At 61.5% G+C, this 19125-nt stretch overlaps 1 protein-coding gene across 1 annotated transcript; it reads left to right on the forward strand.

Moving 5' to 3' along the window:
- Positions 1–7568: 7568 nt before the first annotated feature.
- On the forward strand, positions 7569–14056 carry HS3ST6 (heparan sulfate-glucosamine 3-sulfotransferase 6). The gene is made up of 2 exons (XM_041749691.1): positions 7569–8057; positions 13321–14056. Exons 1-2 carry the CDS (start codon positions 7645–7647, stop codon positions 13934–13936), a joined length of 1029 nt encoding a protein of 342 aa, XP_041605625.1. The 5' UTR covers positions 7569–7644; the 3' UTR covers positions 13937–14056.
- Positions 14057–19125: the final 5069 nt, after the last annotated feature.

Raw genomic sequence — 19125 nt, forward strand, 5'->3', positions numbered from 1 at the left:
ATTCAGGAGGGGCTTTTTGCCGTTTGCCCCCACTCGCCACCCGGGCAGCCTCGCTCACTAGAAAACATCTCCATCTCTGCCTGGCTGGTGGCCAGTACTGGCTACAACTGCTGGAAACACCCCCTGCCGGGGCCTGCAGAGGATGTGCCCTGCACCCTGTGATCCCAGCTCCTACCTCTGCCTGACTTCTCCTGCAGGAACCCCTCCGTGTCCCAAGTTGGGGCTGCCGACGTGTCTCGAACCTGCCCCTGGGGTCACCTGTCTACAGCGGGGTCTATTGCAGGGTAGGCTGAAGGACCTCCTGGTGTGTTGGGCTGAGACTGGGGCTGGTGAGGCTGGCAGGGCCGCTGTGAGAGCAGTGCCTGACTACCTGCGCTTCAGGGGAAGCACACGTCCACCCGTCCAGGTTCACTGGCCGTGGGGAGGGCTAGAAGCAGGGTCCTTGGAGCGGTGGTGGTGGGAGAAGAGTGGGCTCCAAAGCCCCGAGGTCCCCTTTCATCAGGAGCCTGGATATGGATGGCTCCTAGCAGGGTCTGTCTTCCACCTGGTGGGAGGAGGTGTCTCACCTGGAATCATGAATCTCCCCCACCCCTGCCTCCTGCTGGGTTACACTATAACCTTTGGCCCACAGCTTCACTTCCTCCTTGAGAAACAAACCCAGCTCTCACCATCCCCTAGCAGTGCCCCCTCCCTTGCCAAGCAGAACCTCCTGGGCATGGCCTCGCAGCCAGGGGTTCTGTTCAGGGGCAGCCGGCTCCTCAGGCTCTGTCAGCACCAGTCCAGCCCCAGTCCACATCAGCGGCAGGTCCGTGCACGCAGGGGCACCGGGCGACAGAAGCAGGCGGTCAGGGATCCGTGGATCCCCTGCTGCCGCCCTGCCTCGCCCAGGAGTGGCTGGCAGGGGGCATGAGTGAGCTGCTTGGGCTCCTGCTCCTCGCTACTGCTGCTGCTGTGACAAGTGCGGGAGAGCCATGGCCTGGTGGGAGCGCGGCGCTGGCCGGGCCCCAGGCCCCCGCCCCTCCCCCACGCATGTGATGGGGACACAGGGCTAGCTGAGGACCAAGCACCAGCCCGGGGTGGCACGTTGACAAGCCCTTGAAACAGGCAGAGGGTCCTTTGTCTACCGACTCAGCTGCCTGGATGTTCATACTTTGCTAAGTGCAGAAGGCAGTCTTAACCCGACCCCAGGAGCCTGTAGGTCTACTTTAACACATAAAAAAATTCCTTTAGAAATTTCCATTATCGGGATCCCTGGGTGGCGCAGCGGTTTGGCGCCTGCCTTTGGCCCAGGGCGCGATCCTGGAGACCCGGGATCGAATCCCACGTCGGGCTCCCGGTGCATGGAGCCTGCTTCTCCCTCTGCCTGTGTCTCTGCCTCTCTCTCTATCTCTCTGTGACTATCATAAATAAAAAAAAAAAAAAAAAAAAAAAAAAAGGAAAAAAAAAAAAAGAAATTTCCATTATCTCTAAACCCTCCAAGATACATGCTGGGGATCACCCCCCCCCCAAGCACGTGGCCCACAATACACATCTGAAGGGTCTCAGGATGCAGGGTTTATTAGACGGTAATAAGTGACCTTTTCCCAACAATAGCTACCCCCTCAGGGTCCTGGAAACCTCGCTTCCAAAATTCCTTAGAGAGGACGCTATCCCCAGACCCTTCCCGACTCCCAGGTACATACTCAGCCGCTCTTCCCGCCCACGGGTCCTGTCCCGGGGCTTTCATAAAACCCCCACTTTGCACCAAAGACGTCTCAAGAATTATTTCTTGCTAGACGGCTCCGGACCTCACCCCCGCAACCTCCTCCATGTCCCCAAACTTCAACACATGCCTGTGGGCTGCGGGCAAGTGGCAGGAGGCTCCCAGAGAGGTTGGCCAAGGTCACCGCCAAGCCGGCCACCGTGTCCCACCCTCATGCGCGGCCCTGCTAGGGGACCCGGCGCGAGGACCCCTCCCGAGCCCGCCGGTGCTCAAGAACCCCTCCCCGGGGAGGTCTCGGGGCCCGCGGGGCGCGCGGGCGGGGGGCGAGCGAGCTCCGCGGCGGGTTCGAGGCCCTGCAGTTCCCGGGGGCGCCGCCAGGGGCGCAGCGGCGGCCTCTCCGACGGCGGGGGGCGGGGCCGTCAGACCCGGTATCTCCAGCTGGATCCACGCCACGAAGGTACCAGAACTGTGCGGTGTCTGTTACCCACCCCTTGCACCCAGACCCTCCCTCTGGGCCTCCAGGCCAGCCAGCCTCCAACCTAAAATGTGCCCCTGGTTCCTGCCTTCTCAAGTTTGCGGCTCCTTCTTCCTCTCCCCTCCCCACGTGCCAGAATCCTTCTAGAGCCTCTCCTGGGGGCTCCCCCGTGGCTCTGTCCTACCCCCGCGTGGCAGGGCCCCGGGCGGGTCTCCTGTTTGTGTGTACAGACTGGATCCCTGCTGTCCCCTTGAGGGCTCACCCACCCCAGGTCACAGACCACAGCGCATTCATCTCATTCCCTTCCAGACGCTCAGCCCTGTGGGGGCTGCACACAGTGGCAGCGGAGGAAGGAGACCAGCTTGCACGGTCCTCGGCTCACTCCCTCTGTAGGGCGAGCGAGCCAAGCCGCGCATCTGCGTGAGTGTGGCTGTGGTCTGGGAGATGCGGGGACCCAAGGAGCACCTGGCCCGAGGGAATGTGCTTACAGTCACCGTCTAGCCCATGGGGACCCTCGCCAGGGCATAGATGGATGGACCTGGTTACAGAGCCCCCAGGCCCTGATGTGGGGCCATTAGGTGACACCCAGCCTTCCCTGTGATGCAGAGGGGCTTCTGTGTGCTGAGGCCTGGCTTGGGGCTCTGAAGCTAGGGAGGTGGGGATGGGGTGGCAGCAGAGAGGGTCCTGTTTCTATGAGACCCTTTAGTCATTTCAAGGAGAAAGGCCGTTGACAGCGCTCCCCTCTTGCAGCCCTGGGACGGCCAGCCTGGAAAGACTGCTAGATGGTTATAAACTGAGCTGATCCAGGCTGCTTAGGGAGAAGCATTTTGCAGAGCCCTGTGGTGGGTCCTGGGAACCTGCAGCCCTGCGCACTCCTGGGGAGGCAGGGGGCCAGTGGCACCCAGGCCTCTGACTGTGCCTATTGCTCCAGGGAGACCTAAGGGAAAGAAATGGGGGTGGCTGGAAGCCAGCTAGTGCCCATCCCTGTGCAGGAGCGGGGTCTGGCTCCCTGCAGGCATGTGATTCCTCACTGGGGCTGGTCTGGGGAGGCCTCCTTCCTCCCCAGTCCTGTTCATCTGTCCCTCCTGACCCTGGGAATTGTGTCTGCCCTGGCAAGCCCTTCTGTGCCACATCGTCCCCAGGTGGAGCTGGGCACCAGGTCCAGGACCCTGGGTTCCAGCAAGCCAGGCCCTAGGAAAGCCTTTCCTGTCCAGCCTTTTCTCCAAGAAAGATGAATTATGAGTAGAGAGGTCGGCCAGGGAGGGAGCAGCTTCAGGGCACCCCATCTTGTGCTGGGGCCTCTGTCACATGTCCATTGCCTCCGTATCCTGAAGAGCTTAGGAGCTAGGCACCCGACAGATGGGGGCCAGTGTCACCTTTGCTTTATAAAGTAGGAAAGTGAGGTTCAGAGACTTGATACCTGCCAAGGTCATGTGCTGGGAGGTGGTGGAGCCGGGACTTGGCTGGGCCTCCAGCCCCAGAGGTTCTCACTGCCCCCACCCCTAGCCCTGTGCTCCCAGCCGCTCGTGCTCCGTCCCTCCCGAGGTGTGCTAGGAACAGTGGGCTCCAGGGCTGGCTGGGGGAGGTGGGTCAATAGTTCTTGGGGGTCCCTCTCTGGGAGGAAACCGCATCCCCCCTCCATGTGCTCAGGGAAACCCAGCCTCTGACGTGAAAAAAACCTCACACAAATCAAGGACAGCTGGGCCCGCCCTGGGCCGCAGCCCCCTCCCCTGGGCCCTCCTTGCAGGCCCCAGACTGCAGACTGCAGGAGCGGGTCTGGGGGGTCAGGGTGTGGTCCCAGGGAAGGGGGTTCCTGGAAGCCCCACGTGTGTGAAATCTCCCCCAGCTGTCCCCCGTGGGGGGAGGGACTGCAAGGTGTTATTAATCACTTTCCAGAGTCGGGCAACTGCTTACGGCCCCGCCCTGCAGCCGGTGGGGACTGTGTGGGGGTGCCCACCCTGGGGAGGGGGCAGGCTGCGGGCGCAGAGGTGGAGAGGAGGGTGGGGGGTGCACATAGAGCCAGCCACCCCCCATGAGTGCTTACCACTGTGAGGTGTGGAGCCACAGAGAGGCTGGAGACCAACGCCATCCCTGCCCTTGCAGAGCTCATGAGTAGGTGGAGGGGACAGATGGGGAGCATCACCCACGAAGCAGTAATTACAGTCTGTGGAGGGGACTCCAACAGAGCCTGGGTCTGGGAGGCCAGGCTGGGCCTTCCTGTCACCATGACCCTGCATGCCAGGACCCCCTCCCTAGACGTGCCCTCGCTGTCCCCCTGCACTGGCACTCCCTATTGTCTCTCCAGGGACAGGGATGGGGACAGGGTCCAGCAGGCTGAAGCTCGGCACCTCCTTCCCCCCAATTTTCCCTGCTCCCTGCCAGCACACCAAGGTGCCAGGACAGCTACCAGCCTCGGCTTCTTTCAGTCACTTTAGGGGGAGGGGGGTCCGCCGTCCGCAGATCACCCTGGTAGCAGCCAGCGGAGGGCTGGGGCTCACCCTGATGACAACCTAGGGTGGAGGCGGATCAGAGCAGCCCTTAGATGTTGTGGGAGGAGGGAACCAGGCACCCTGTGCATGAGGAGCACGGAGAGGCAGGTTCCCAACTGCCCAGATTTGGCCTTCAAAAAGCCCCTTCACAAAGCACTGGCCAGGGAGCTAGGCGTGAGCCAGCAGTGCCCAGGCACGCCTGATAGGAGGGACGCTTGCTCGCCCGAGAACTTGCACACGGATGTTCACAATGACGGAGCTAGAAACAAGCCATGTCCCCAGCAGACGGAGGGATCAACAGGAGGTGGTCTGTTTGGCCAGTGGAACGTTACTCAGCCCTAAAAACGGATGAAGTATTGACACCTGCCACCACATACCTGATCCGCGAAGACATGATGCTGAAGGAAGGAAGCCAGTTGCAGAGAACATGTGTTGTATGGTTCCACTTAGACGAAACGTCCAGAAAAGGCAATCTCTAGAGACAGGGAGGATGTGGAGGGACTGTCCATGGGGATGGGATTTCTTCTTGGGGTGCTATGTTCTAAAATCCCCCGCAAGGATGGTTGCCAAGCACTGTGGCTATACTGGAAACCACTGGAGTCTACGTGCTAAATGGCTGGATGAGGGATCCCTGGGTGGCGCAGCGGTTTGGCTCCTGCCTTTGGCCCAGGGCGCGATCCTGGAGACCCGGGATCGGGTCCCACGTCGGGCTCCCGGTGCATGGAGCCTGCTTCTCCCTCTACCTATGTCTCTGCCTCTCTCTCTCTCTCTGTGACTATCATAAATAAATAAAGATTTAAAAAAAAATAAATGGCTGGATGGCATGGTGTGGACATGACATCTCAGCGAAGCTCCCACTCAGTGTCAGGACTGAGGTCTCCAGCTTATGGAGAAGGGGCAGGAGGCTCAGGTTGGGCTCTCAGGGTGTACTCCCTCTCGGAGATGAGCCTCTGCCCTCCACCTCTGCCCCATACTCTGCGCTGCTGTCCTCAGGCTGCTTGCCTGACCATCACCTCCTCCAGAAAGCCTTTCTTGACCTCTCCATTCACATCCTTCCATCAGGGGGCCTTTATCAGTGCTTATGGGGTGCCAGTTTCTGTTAGGTGCTGAGTATACACTGGTGATCAAATGCCCCAAGGCTGCCATTTGGGTGTCCCCAGATTTACGCCCACCCCTCACTCGACAGTTGTATGGACAGTGGCTGGAGGGAGGGCACGAGCTAGTAAATCATCCTTGTCCCTGGCCTCATTCCCCTGCCCCCAGCACATTCGTGTTCTGTTGTTCTGGATAAATTCCTACTGGAAAATCCTGAAGGAGGTATGTGTGAGGCAGGAGGGCTGAGGGGCTGAGGAAGAGGCATTATCAGCAGGATGCAACAGCATGAGCAAAGGCTGGGAGGTGGGAGCCACCCTGCCTGTGCTGGGCAGGGAGATAGAGGGGCCACCAGGGTTTACTGCTGGAATTTGGAGCCCTGCAACGTGCCTGCTGTGAAAGCGGTGGCTGCTGCAGGTGCGGTGGGATCCCACCCAGCATAGCTCTAAGGAGAAGTAGCCTGTCTGGAACAAACTCCCTTTTAAGCTAGACCAGAAGGAGAACTTCCCGTGACCCGTGTGTATCAGCACGCACCCCAGACAGCGCTGTATCAACAGCTCGCCTACAGGCCTCCTGGCTCAGTCTTGCCCTGACAAGCAGGGGCAGGCCTGGTGTCTGGGACCTGGACTGGGCCTAGATCAGTGATCTTTACCCCACTGGCTCTGCAGAGCCCCCTTGGCCCAGGGTTCCTCTGGGCGGGAGCCCTGGAAATGTTTGTGGGTGCCCCAGGATTCTGGGACTTGTCCAGATGCCATTAGTTTCAGGAACAAGCAGAACCCAGGGCAGTGTCCTCTGAGCCTCCTCGGGGAGCCCATACCCCTGGGCAGTAACTGGTGGTGAGGAAGTCTGGGGTAGAGGGGGAAAAGGACACTGGCCTGATTCCTTGTCTGCCCGGTACACTGAGCCCTCTTTCTCTTTCCTTCTCTGCTTTTCTGGTGCTGGGCTGGGGGTTCAGTGGGCCCTGGGGCCATGTCAAGCTCCCATAGAGTGTCCAGCACCCAGCAGGTTCCAGAACTGTGAGTGGCCCCTGCATGTCACTGCTCCTCAGCAGGAGCTCCTGGGGCTGGACCTGGCTTCCTCTTTCCCGGCCTCCATCCCACCTCCCCCATCTCCTTGTCTCTGACAGGAGCCCGGGTGCCAGCGTCAGAGATGGGTCCCTGACGTTCCAGAGCAACGCCCGGTGGGCTAGGCTGCACAGACGGTGTGACATGGTAGAAAGGGTCAGGAGACAGGTCTGAATGGGCCCTTGGGACGCCTGTCATCCCTGAGCCTGGTTCCCAGGGACTCTAAGATGGTAATGATACTTGGCCAGCCCTCTCCAGCCGCCAGGGCGGTGACCCTGATGAACGGCAAGCCGACTGTCAGCAAAGCGCGCCCTGTCCTCCCCTCAGACTCCCCTCCAGGCCGGGGGACCCCTGTGCCCTGTCGGCCCGGGTCCACGCGCCTCCTTGATCCCCTGGCTTCACCCGCGCACCTGCTGCTCCGCCCTGGTCCGAGAGCGGGTCTTGGGGCAAGCATCTCAGTCCCGTCACAGCCCTGACACCTGACCCGTAGCCGGGCATCCGTAACGGCAACGGCCCCGGAGCCGAGCGGGGTGCAGCCCAGCGTCTCCGAGAAGGCGCGTCCGGGTGGTCTCCGAGGTTCCCATAGCGCCTCGGCCTCCCCGGGCGCCCGCGAGGCCCAGGCGGGGCTGTGGTCGTGGGGGCGTGGCCTCGGGGGCGTGGCCTAAGAGGGGGCGAGGCTTCTCGGCCCCGCCCCCGCCCGCTCCCAGTCCGCGGGTGCCGGGGCGCAAAGCAGAAGCCGGGCGCCGCTGGCCGCGCGCTGCTCGCCCGGGATGCGCTCCCTCCCGCAGCCCCGGTTCCAGGGCCTGGGCGCGGCGCAGCCCCATGGCAGGTAGCGGCGGCCTGGGCGGCGGGGCCGGGGGCGGCCAGGGCGCGGGGGCCTGGCAGGGGGCCGCGCTGCGGGGGCCGCGGGCGCCGCTGGTGCTGGGCGCGCTGGCGCTGGGCGCCTACTGCCTCTGCACCCTCCCCGGCCGCGGCCCGCCGGCCGCCCGCGCCTCCCTGCCGGCCCCCGCGCCCGCCGAGCCGCTCCTCGCTGTCCGCAGCCCGGGGGCGCCAGGCCTGCCGGTGGCCAGCGGCCCGGGACACCGGCGCTTTCCGCAGGCGCTCATCGTGGGCGTGAAGAAGGGCGGCACGCGCGCCCTGTTGGAGTTCTTGCGGCTGCACCCCGACGTCCGCGCGCTCGGCTCTGAGCCCCACTTCTTCGACAGGTGCTACGAGCGCGGCCTCGCCTGGTACCGGTGAGCGCCCGGCCTCTCCGCCCCATCGGCGTCGGTGCGCGCCCTGGCGGGTGCCTTCCACCAACAGCATGATGCGCCCCAGGGGTCTCACTGGGGGCGCGGCGGGCCGAGGTGTCCAGGGATCCGAGCTGAGACCAGCCTGAGTGGAGGGCGGAGGCTTGACCTCAGAGACGCGGTCCCTTGCATTGGATTTTACGGAAAGAAGGAGCGATGACTGGCCGGGGGAGGGGGGGGGAGGCGCAGAAACTTTGGAAAGTCCAGGGAAAACCCTGGTTCAGCGTTGCTGAGGGGTCTCATGAAGACCCGAGGGGAGGCGTTTCCAACCGGGATAAGTAGTTTGAACCTAGTGGGGTTTGAGGAGCATTAGAAATTCTTCATGCTCATCTGCCCTTCCCCACTGGATCACTCTGGGACAGCATGTCTGACCTCTGGCCAGTTACCCCAAGAATTTTCCCTGTAGCCTCCTAGGCAGTGTCTGACCTGTCCCCAGACCCTCAATCCTGGGAAGAGGAATCCTCCTGGTTCTGAGGGTCTGGAGGGAGTCTGGGCTTTATTTAGAAAGGAAGAAGATGTGGGAATTGGGACCCCCACCTCATGTCAAGGGCTCTGTAGCTGCCCTGCTGCCTAGCTGGATGGTGTTGGGGTGCCACGGGAGAATGTGGGGGAGCATCCAGTCCCAGCTGAGGCAGCGTGGGGCCCTGCCCTCTGCCTCCTTCCATGGTGCACAAGCCTGCCATGGTGCCCTGTCCCTTCCTGCGGGGAAATGAGGGCTTCCAGATGGAGAGTGAGTCACCCCACTGCCTGCAGTTCTCACCTCATCCCCAAGCTATGGGACAGAGAGGACCCAGCCCAAGGTCACCTAGTGAATTAATGGGGAGTGCAGGGTGGCAGGACTCAGACTCTTGGCTCTGTGGTATACCAGTTTCCTCTTCCCAGGTTCCGTCACCCCACCCCTCAGCTGGCCCCCACTCACTCTTATTTGTTATCTTTGCCCTTTGCACTAAAACAACTCATGGGTTTAGAGGGGCCCCAGTGAGAGAAGGAATCCTGGGCTCTGAAGGGTTGCTGCTGTTGGGGGTGCTAGGGAAGTCAGGTGGCGATGGGGAAGCGAGTCCATCCTTGGACCCAGTTGGCTGAGTCCCAGCATCCTGGATGCTCAGGGAGAGACAGCTACCCCACTCTGACAGTGCTGCAGCATGCAAAGGCATCCCTAATCCCTCGCTGCTGTGCAGAAGGAGAGGAAGAGGAGGAGGGAGGGAAGGAAGAAGAGGAGGAGGGGCAGGGGGCGGAGGACATGCTGTTACCTAGAGCAAACTTCAGAGCCTGCCACTGGCCCCCAGGAGCTTTGAGAACAGGCGCTGTGGCAAGGCGCTGAGCTGGACGCGTGAGGGGCTGCAGCACGGCTAGTGCCGGGGGTTCTCAAAGAGCCTGGGGCCAGGAGGGTCCAGAGGGCTTGGAGCCCCGTCTAGGCCCTCCCTGGATGCATGCTCAGGTGCTGGGGAGGAGGGGGCTCCTGAGAGGCAGCTGGGCCAGATTTTCAGCTCTGGGTAGGGATCCTTGGGATCCTGGAGTGGCCGTCGTGGGAGGGGGAGATTCAGGAGCGTGTCTAACTCTGGTAAAGAAGAGACTTTCTCCTTTCTCATTTTTAGAGCCATGTCCGGGGGCCTGGGGGTGGGGGTGGCTGCAGAGGATGCAGAGGGTCGGGTCCCAGTGGCCTGCACCCATTCAGAGCTGTCTCTCAGGGCTGACTGGCACTGAGCCTTCGCTGGCCAGTGCAGAACAAGCAGGAGCCAGGCTGGCTGAGCTTTGGGGTGCGTGTGTCCGGGTGCCCAGAGGGGCTGTGTCCATGTACTGACATGTGTGGAGGTGGGCTTGGCGTGCTCACAGGTGCCCTGTTCCTCTGGACCTGTCTGTCCTTTCCACCCCCTCTGAATGTGCAGTGAGCCTCTGAGAATGCCCACTGCAGCCTCAGTTTCTCCTAACGTGAAGAAGTTGCCCAGCCCCTGGTCTGGCAGTCTGCTCTCAGGACCTGGGAAGGACTTCCAGTGAATGCAGAGCCCTGTTTTGGAAGGGGGTTGGGGCAGCGAGTAGAGGAGGAGTGGCTACTGCCCCCAGTTGAATTTTGGGGACCCCCTGTTTCCCACAGGGCTGAGACCAATCTCATTTCAGGCAGTGACTCTAGTCCTTCCCGTGGACGGGGCAGGTAGGTGCTGGGCTGCTCAGAGTTGACCTTGGTCTCTGGGAAGTTCACCCCTCAGGCTCTCAGGGTCCTTCGTCTTGGAGACTGTGACCCTCCAGTGCCCCCCACTCGGCACTTTTTCCTTGATTCACTCACTAATTGACCTTCTGTACAGCAGTGGCTGCGCTCACAGGAACACCCCAAAGTCTCAGTTCAGGAGCGAGTGCCTTGTCTGGGGGCAGGTGTGAGCTAAGCTTGGGCCAAGGTGTTTTGGAGCTTGAAAGGAGAGGTGGAGGGTGGCGGGTGGGGGGACCCCTGGGTCTGGGGGCCCAAGCAGCCAAGGCAGGAGCAGTGAAGTATGTCGGGGGGCCGGGCCTCTGTGGGACTGCTCTCCCCCTGCTCACCCGCAGAGGCTTCTCTGACTGGGCACTCAGCGCCCCCACTCGCCCTGTACCGCAGGCTCCACACGGGAGCCGTGACTGGGGTGTGTGGGGTTCCAGGCTGGGCTGGATGGGGCCCGGGAGAGGTGTCCACCCAGCGAAACAGAGGAGGGAGAGTTGCCAGGGCTGGGCTGAAGCTGCAGGGAAATGCAGACCAGATGAACTTGGGGACGGGGCGTTTCCATAGGACAGTTTGTCAGATGTTTGCCGTGTGGGGTCAGTGTGTTGCTCCTCTTATCCTCCCTGGTCTCTCTCGCCCCCCAAAGCCTCCATCCCCACCCTGCTCCAAGCCTGGGCTGGGCCTGGGGAGAGTAATTGATCCCAGAGATCTCAGAGCTGGAAGCTGGTGTGTGGCAGGAGTGGGCCTGGAAAGTCTGCAGCCCCTGCCCCCTCCCCACTCCTCTGCTCCTTGGATCCAGGGCACCTCTTCCATCTGCTCCTCTACTTCCTGGGAGAGACAGCAGCGGCAGGTGCTGGTGTCCCCTTAACTCCTCCTTGTGGCCACATCACCCGGGAGGAGTGAAGGGCTAGAGGCTATTCAGAAGCCTACCCGGTCTGGGAAGGGAAGGATGGTGCACCTCTGGACCACTTGGTGCCTGGTGGGTAGAAAGGATGAAAAGAGTGTGTCAAAGATGGATGGGGGGCTTCCCCTGAGCAATTGGGGTGGTTGTCTTCCCTAACCGAAGTGTTGAAGGGAGGGGCAGTGACTTCTCCTCCTCCTCCTCCTTCTTCAGGATTTATTTATTTATTTGAGGAGGGAAGAGGCAGAGCCAGAGGGAGGAGGAGTCCCAAGCAGACTTGCTGAGCACAGAGACCAACGCAGGGCTTGATCTCATGACCCCAAGATCATGACCTGAACCAAAACCAAGAGTTGGATGCTTGACTGACAGGGCCACCCAGGTGCCCCAGGGACAGTGACTTCAGATGTGGCCTGGCACACTGTCTCTTTGTGGGTCTCAGCACTGAGGTTCAGTGGAAAAGGGGTTTCCTGTAGCCCTGGGTCTCAGCCCTTGGCATTGTCACAAGCCAAGATCTCCTTGAACTTATTCATTTGAAGGGAGAGGTCTGGGTACTGTTCCAGCTGGATTCCCAGCTGCAGGAGGCCGGCAGAGGGACGCAGGGGCTCTGGGAGCAGAACCCCAGCTGACCGCCTGGCAGCAGCTGCAGCCCAGCACTGTGGGCTGATGCTTCGTCCCTGAGCCTGCCTGTCAGAGGGGGCAGTGAGCGGCAGGGACGGAGCGCCAGGTCGCGCTTTCATGGAGATGGAGAAGCAGAGCTGTCGCCATCACTTCTGTGGACCAGCTCTGCCTGGAGCCTTGTTCTGAAGGAGGGGAAATTAGCAGACCGTGCATCCCACCTGACTCCCCAGAGTTCCCGGGATGGTGTCAGGGAGCCAGTGGCATGCCCTGGACTCACATGTGCACATTCTCTTGTCCCACCACCAGCACCCTCCAAGCTAAGTACCCTAACTCATGGGTCTGTGCATCTCTGTGTCCTCCTGACCTGAGTTTTGTTGGTGGTCTGAGTAGAAGGAGGTAACTCAGACCCTGCCTCCCAGGGGCTTGGGTCTGGGGGTCCCCGAGGCTGGATAAAACCTGAACTCCACAATTTGTGTCACCTCCCTGGCTGGGGCCAGTCCTGGAGCCTATCAGCTGAGTAGGGGCAGCTCCCTCAGAGGACAGGAGGCGGGGCCAGCCTGCAGAGCCCTCCCCTCCCTAGCACAGGTCCCGACAGCCTCTGCCTCTGTTGACCTAGTTCCTGGCCCTCCCTTAGGGCTGTTTGCTCAGCTGGCTAGGCCACACCCTGCCCGCCTCACCCTGTACTACCTGGTTGGCAGGTGTGGCAGTGGGACACACTGCTCAGGGTAGCTGCCCTCCCCACTCTGGGCGGGTGTTCAGGATGGGCTGCCCCAGGTTTGGGGCCATCAGGGGGCTGTCACCAGCCCACTCCCCCAGAACCTTGGGATGAGTCAGTACTCCCCTCCCCTGGCCAAAAATGCTGCAGCTGAAGCAGCCTTGCACTGTGGGGTCTAAGCCAGGTCTGGGAAGCCCAGGCAGCTGGGGTCTTGGGACAGGGACTCAGGCCACTGAACTCCCTGCTCTCCAGTGTGCTGTGCTGTGCTGGAGGCTATTCGCATTCTGATCTGTTCTGATCCATTCTGATCCATTCTGATCTGGTCCAGGTCAGTGAGAATTAGCAGGGCTGTAATCAGAGGCAGGAGAGTCTGTGCAAGGGAGGAGGGAAAAGGGAGGGAAGCTGCCCTTTGTTGGGGACACTTGTCAGTAATTAATGGCCTGATTAGGGGATGTGTGGTGTGAGAGCCTAAGGGATGGGGAAGGTGGGCGGGGCTGTGTGGGTGGCCCTCAGGATGCTGGCCTCCTGAGAACTGGGTCTGGGGCAAGAGGCCCAGCAGTGTCGAGTGTGGGCACAACCTAGCTCTGGGAGAGGGGTGGGCAGCCTGGCGGGATGGGCCCCCACTGTGGGCACCCAGGCTGCCCACCCAAGCACCTAGGATGACAGGGTTTTCTGGGGAAGGCTGGCCCACCTTGGAGGTTTGGGACTTCCCTGGAGGAAGGGGAGGTTAGTTCTGGGTCACTGGGGGTCAGTACCCACTGTCGCCTACCTTCCTCCCCTCCATCCCCAGGAGCCTGATGCCACGCACCCTGGATGGGCAGATCACCATGGAGAAAACCCCTAGCTACTTCGTGACTCGGGAGGCTCCTGGCCGCATCCACGGCATGTCCCCGGACACGAAGCTGATTGTGGTGGTGCGAAACCCTGTAACCCGGGCCATCTCCGACTATGCCCAGACACTCTCCAAGATGCCGGGCCTGCCCAGTTTCCGTGCCCTGGCCTTCCGCCACGGCCTGGGCCCCGTGGACACGGCCTGGAGCGCCGTGCGCATCGGCCTGTACGCCCAGCACCTGGACAACTGGCTGCGCTTCTTCCCCTTGTCCCGCTTCCTGTTCGTCAGCGGGGAGCGCCTGGTCAGCGACCCGGCGGGAGAACTCGGCCGTGTCCAGGACTTCCTGGGCCTCAAGCGGGTGGTCACGGACAAGCACTTTTACTTCAACACCACCAAGGGCTTCCCCTGCCTCAAGAAGGCCCAGGGGAGCAGCCGCCCGCGCTGCCTGGGCAAATCCAAGGGCCGGCCCCACCCGCGGGTGCCCGAGGCTGTGGTCCAGCGCCTGCGGGACTTCTACCGGCCCTTTAACCGCAAGTTCTACCAGATGACTGGCCAGGACTTTGGCTGGGACTGAGGAGGACAGGCCAGCCCTCGTGCTGCCTGGGGACACACAGTAACCTTAATTTATGCCTGTCACCTGGCCGGAGCAGTCCGTGTACAGGCAATGGGTAGAGAAAAATATTTAAGAAGTAAAGTTTGCATCTGTGTTCCTCCACGTAACCTTGAAGGCTGCAAGGTGGGGGTTGGAGGTGCCACCGCCCGGGGAAATGATCATCACACTAGTTATCTCTACAGGGCACTGTTCATATGCCAGGAGTGGTCCAAAACCCAATCCTTATCCACCCCTTGGGGTGTTCTGTGAGCTTGGCCACACATAACAGATGAGCAACTGAGGCTCAGAGAGGCTTAGGGCCGGCCCAGTGACTCCCAGCTTAGACCCCGTGATTCTGGAAGCAGCCCTCCAGCCTCCCAGCAGCTCCGGGGCGGTCCGGCCCCGCCCACCGAGGCCCCGCCCACAACAGACCACGCCCACGCACAGATCCCACCCGATAGGCCTCGCCCACAAAAGATCCTAGCCTCCAGCCACGCCCACCCTCTAGGCCACGCCCACTTTCCAGGGCCACGCCCTCCCGCAGCTCCCACCCTCCGGACCCTGCTTGGCTATAGGCTATAGGACTTGCCCCGTCAGTGGGTCACCCCCCTAGGCCCTGGATGCCCCAGTTCTGCTAAGTGACAGGCTCCCTCCCCCAGGGGATGGGCCAGACGGCATGCCCAGGGACGTCCACCGCCTGCTCCACTCCTGAGCCAGACTTGAGTGTTCCAGGGTGCCCTGTCCACCCCTCTCCCCCTGGGAATGCAGAGGCCCCTTCAGTAATTGTTATCACCTGCTCCTGGCCACACTGCCCTCACAATGGCCTCCAGGGACCCTTAGGCCCAAGCCCTGCATGGCCTGGCTGTGCTGGGCCCTCGCAGGACCCGGCTGCACCCTCTGCACCCCAGGCCTGTGTCCATATGAAATCCTTGGCCCTGATGTGGCCTTTCCACCCCTAGGCTACTTGGAGCAGCTGCCTGTCCTGGGCCCCAGGGCTGAAACGAGGGAGGATTTCCAGGGGAGTGGCAGCCCCCTTTCCCGGCTGACTGTGAACCAGTGGCCCCACCAGTGGCCCCACCAGTCAGGGTGGTTACCGTCTTTGTCACATGACTATCCGAGTTGTCAGCTGATGTCTGCGCATGAGAAGAGGCTCAACAGGAAGCAGGGAGGGAGATGGGGGCCTCTGTCCTCCGTGGCCTGGCCCGGAGCCCTGCACCCCTTCCTGCTGGTTCTGGGCCCAGAGGAGGACACTCCTGTCTGGACTGTCCCAAGGGGCCGGCCCTGTCCCTAGGCTCTGCCATCAGGATCAGGCCGGGGGCAGGGCTGGGGGCTGCCCCAAGAGACCTTGGCGGAAATGTGGTGGCAGATGTGGGCATATGTGGGTGAGATGTTCCTGTGTGTGGGCGCAGGGGAGGGCTGGCCCAATCTGCAATAACGATGATGAGCAAGGGGTGCCCTTCGTTCTGGAATCCCTCCTGGGTGACAGGCACTGGGCTTGGCAGTGCTGTCCCTGTCCCCGGTGCTGGGGCCCCACTTGGTGACCGCATGGCAGCCTGGTCCATGCTTGTTTCTGCTTCCTGGACACACCCTTGTGCAGACGTCCACGAGCTCACGCCTGGATGGCTTCGGGGGCACCTCTTTTGTTCTCCTGCAAGGAGCTCTTTGCTTGCATGGCAGCCAGAGAGGGGGGCGTCTTCAGAGTCCACCAGATCCCATTATTTTAAAACGCTCCCGTCTTCTACCCCCACCCCCATTGCCTCTAGAATGAGGACCACATGCCTGACTGCAGCAGCTGGCCCTGAGGCCTGCCCCTGCCTCCCCAGCCTGCACGCTCCTCTCAGCCCTGAGCTTGTGCCCGGCCACCTCCACCTGCCACGGCCCGTGTTGCCTTTGCCCATGCTGTTCCCTCTGCCTGGCCTGCCTTTCCCCCCAGAAGGCGCAGACTGAGAGGGAGCAGGCGGAGAAGGTGGCGGCTGTGCTCGCACACTGGGCTCGTTTCCTCCCTACACTTCGAGTCCCTTTCCTGAGCTCACTGACATGACCCACTTTTCTCTTCCTGAAGCTTCTTGGAAGTAGAGCTGTGGGAGCCACCTGTTTGTCTGGCTTTGGTGCCCAGAAGGCAGACTGGAAACAGTGAGCAGAGAGGGTGAGCCGGCTCCTTCTGGTCACCCCCCTCCCAGTGGAAACGGCCTGACCGCCAACGCCCAGAGCCAGGTGCCCAGCTGAGCCCCCAACACGCTGAGGGCAGATGTGGTGGTCCTCCCAGCTGTGTGTGGGGGTGGGTCTCCGTGGGAGAGTCATCGGCCTTTAATTAAAGTCCCTAAATTGTTTCCCCAGATGCTCAGTGGTTTTCCATGTTGGAATGTTCCAGATGGGACGAGAAGTGCTGATTCAGTTACCGTCCTCCTGTTCTGCTCAGCGAAGTAGAAAGGGCCGGGGACTCCTCCTCCCCTCGTCCAAAGCCAGCCCGACTGGGATGGGGCAGCTGGGAGTGGGGGGTCTTCCCCGGTCCCCGGCCTTCGGGCCATGGCTGGTACAAGGTGGGGGCCCACCAGGACTGGCAGGTGCGCCTGGGGGAGGACAGCCTTCTTACCCCGTGCCTTACACAGGCAGGCACTGGGAACCCTGTGCGGGCCCTGGCCTGAGGGTCCCCTGACCCTGGGGAGCTTCGGGACCTGGGTCTGCCCTCCCTGTTGGTCTGGCAGTATTTCCCTATCGTGAATCTTCTTTCCAGATGAGGAGAGGACCCAGACAGCACCCTGTCCTCCCCCATGTCCTTGCATCCACAGCGCCTGAGGGGGGCCTGGCTCCCTCCCTCCCCTGGAGGAGGTGCTGCCAGGGGCACATCTGCAGCCACCTGCTGACTCTGTCCTCTTGTGAAGCGGTCCCTGCCTCCAGGGCTGGAGGGCCTGCTTGCTTCCCTCCAGGCTTCTCCAGGCTGCAGGGCAGTCCCAGGTGTCGGAGGGAAAAGTCTGGAAGGAGAGGTACCATTCTGGGGTAGTGCGTGTGACCCCTTTCACCCCAGGAGCAGGGGTGCTTTGGGGAGAAGCCTGGTCCTCCTGGTCCCCATGGCTGGTCTCCATATCCCAGAGTGGACACTACTGGGACCTGTGCCCTCAGCCAGATCCAGAGGCCCTTCCCAAACTCTAGACGGCCCCGTTCCTGGGAGCTTCTCGTTCCTATTAAGGAGCTGCTGGTCTGAGCAGGTCCCCCTGCATCGCTGCTAGGATGGGCCAGGCAAAGCCTGCAGACCCTCGATGCTTCCCTCTGCGTGGCCCTGGCAGCCTCTGGGACTCTGGATGCCCTCCGTGCCTATGGCAGCTGTCGGAGGGGCTGGGAACTTGAGGACGTTGTGAACCTTGTGGTTCATTTCTGTGGGACTCTCCCTGTCTAGAAGTCTTCTCTCGTAAGTTGGCAAGGGCTGACTCCTGAAGACTCTGTCCTTGGGGCAAAGAGAGTGCGGGTTGGGGTCTGGGGGAGCCTGGGGTGGAGGGACAGGGCCTCAGGACCCAGCGACTCCATCATGTCCCTCTCAGCCCTTGGAGTGCCGGGGACCTTCTGTGCCCAGGGTCAGTGCGCCCCGTCCGGCAGGAAGCCTCCACCGCTTGGGCCTTCAGTCCTTCGCGCTTCTCCCCGGGGCTCTCCGGTTCCATGTCACGCTTCCTCTGTTTCCTACCCTGTGTCTTATGTGAACTCCCCGAGGAGGGGGACCACCCTCCAAATAACAGGAAAAGCTCACACCAAACTACAAAATGAACAGGACCCACAGCCGAGGGGTGTGGTAGGAGGGAGAAGGGGCAGCCCTGGGAGAGGACGGCCCGCCCAGCTGCGCCAGGCAGGGGACAGCGGGACCCTCCAGTTGTGGGCCCCCGGCAGTGTCGGGGGGGGGGTGGTTAGGGAGACCACGAGTGTAAACCAGGCCCTTCACCTATGTACTTGGAAGGTTTACAAACCGGTGTACAAATGAGAGCTTATGCAATGGCCGTGGCCTCCTGACAAGAGCCAGAGGGCGGAAGCAACCCAGTGTCCATCCACAGAGGAGCGGGCACACGAAATGTGGTCTGTCCGTGCCATTGGCTGTTCTTCAGCCACGGAAAGGGTTGAGGCTGTGATGCACACCATGGCGGGAACGCATCTTGGAAATGCGGTGAGAGAAGCCAGACACAAAGGGTCACATGTTGTATGATTGCATTTGTGTGAAGTGTCCGGAACGGGCAACTCCACGGGTGCAGAGAGCTGAGTGGTGGTCGCCAGGGGCCCAGGGATGGGTGGGGGGCTTCCCCCGGTGGGGAGAGAAACATGTTTTTGGAACCAGGTAGGGGTGGTGGTCACGCAACACCGTGAAGGCACTACATGCCCCTGAATTGTTCATTTTAATATGGTGATTTTCTTAAAGATGAATTTCATCTCAGTTTTTTTTTTAAACGACTTCCATAGAAAATTGTGGGTTATAGGGATGGGTTATTAATTCTCCCAGGACATGAAGGATTCATTAAGCAGGGCCCACCGTGGATGGAACCCGAGGGAAGTTACAGGGAGGGATGGCTCAGGGGCAAGACAGTGAGGTTTCCCCCTGTAAGGGATGAGGGGGGCGGCTCTGCAGGGGGCAGGGGGACGCACTGTCCCTGCAGGCCCCGCAGTCCCCGCAGCACCCCCCCACAGCCCCCGACCCCGGCAAGGCAAGGCAGGGCACACGGCTCGGGGCCGGCTGCTTCAATCATCCTGGTAGACCTTGGGGCCTGGTCTGGGACCTGGCGCTCTGGGTGATTCAGGACAGGGCATGGTGTCGTGTGAGGGGTGTGTCCGAGTGCACGCTCTGGGTCACAGGGGAGGTATAAACAACTGTGGCTGGTGGTTTCACCTGTGATCAATGGAAGCCAAACAGACCAACACACAATCTATGAAAACCGAGTTGGAACACTAGCCATGTTCTTCTGTGCCAGGAACTGTTTCCTCTGGAGCCCCAGCCCTTGCAAACCTGTGGACCACAGCTCCCAGCTCCGGGACTTGGGTGGTGCTCGGGGTCATTCTGGGTCCCAAGCTGCCAGGGCCCTGGGCTGGGCATGTCTTCATGGCACAGGCTCCACTGGCAGCAGCACCTCCGTGACCTCTTGTTCAGGGAAGCCACACTGGCAGGGGCTGGCCTTGCCTGCCTCATCCTACTCTGCACA

This window comes from Vulpes lagopus, chromosome 3 (assembly GCF_018345385.1).
Source record: "Vulpes lagopus strain Blue_001 chromosome 3, ASM1834538v1, whole genome shotgun sequence".
In the NCBI taxonomy this organism is placed as follows: Eukaryota; Metazoa; Chordata; class Mammalia; order Carnivora; family Canidae; genus Vulpes; species Vulpes lagopus.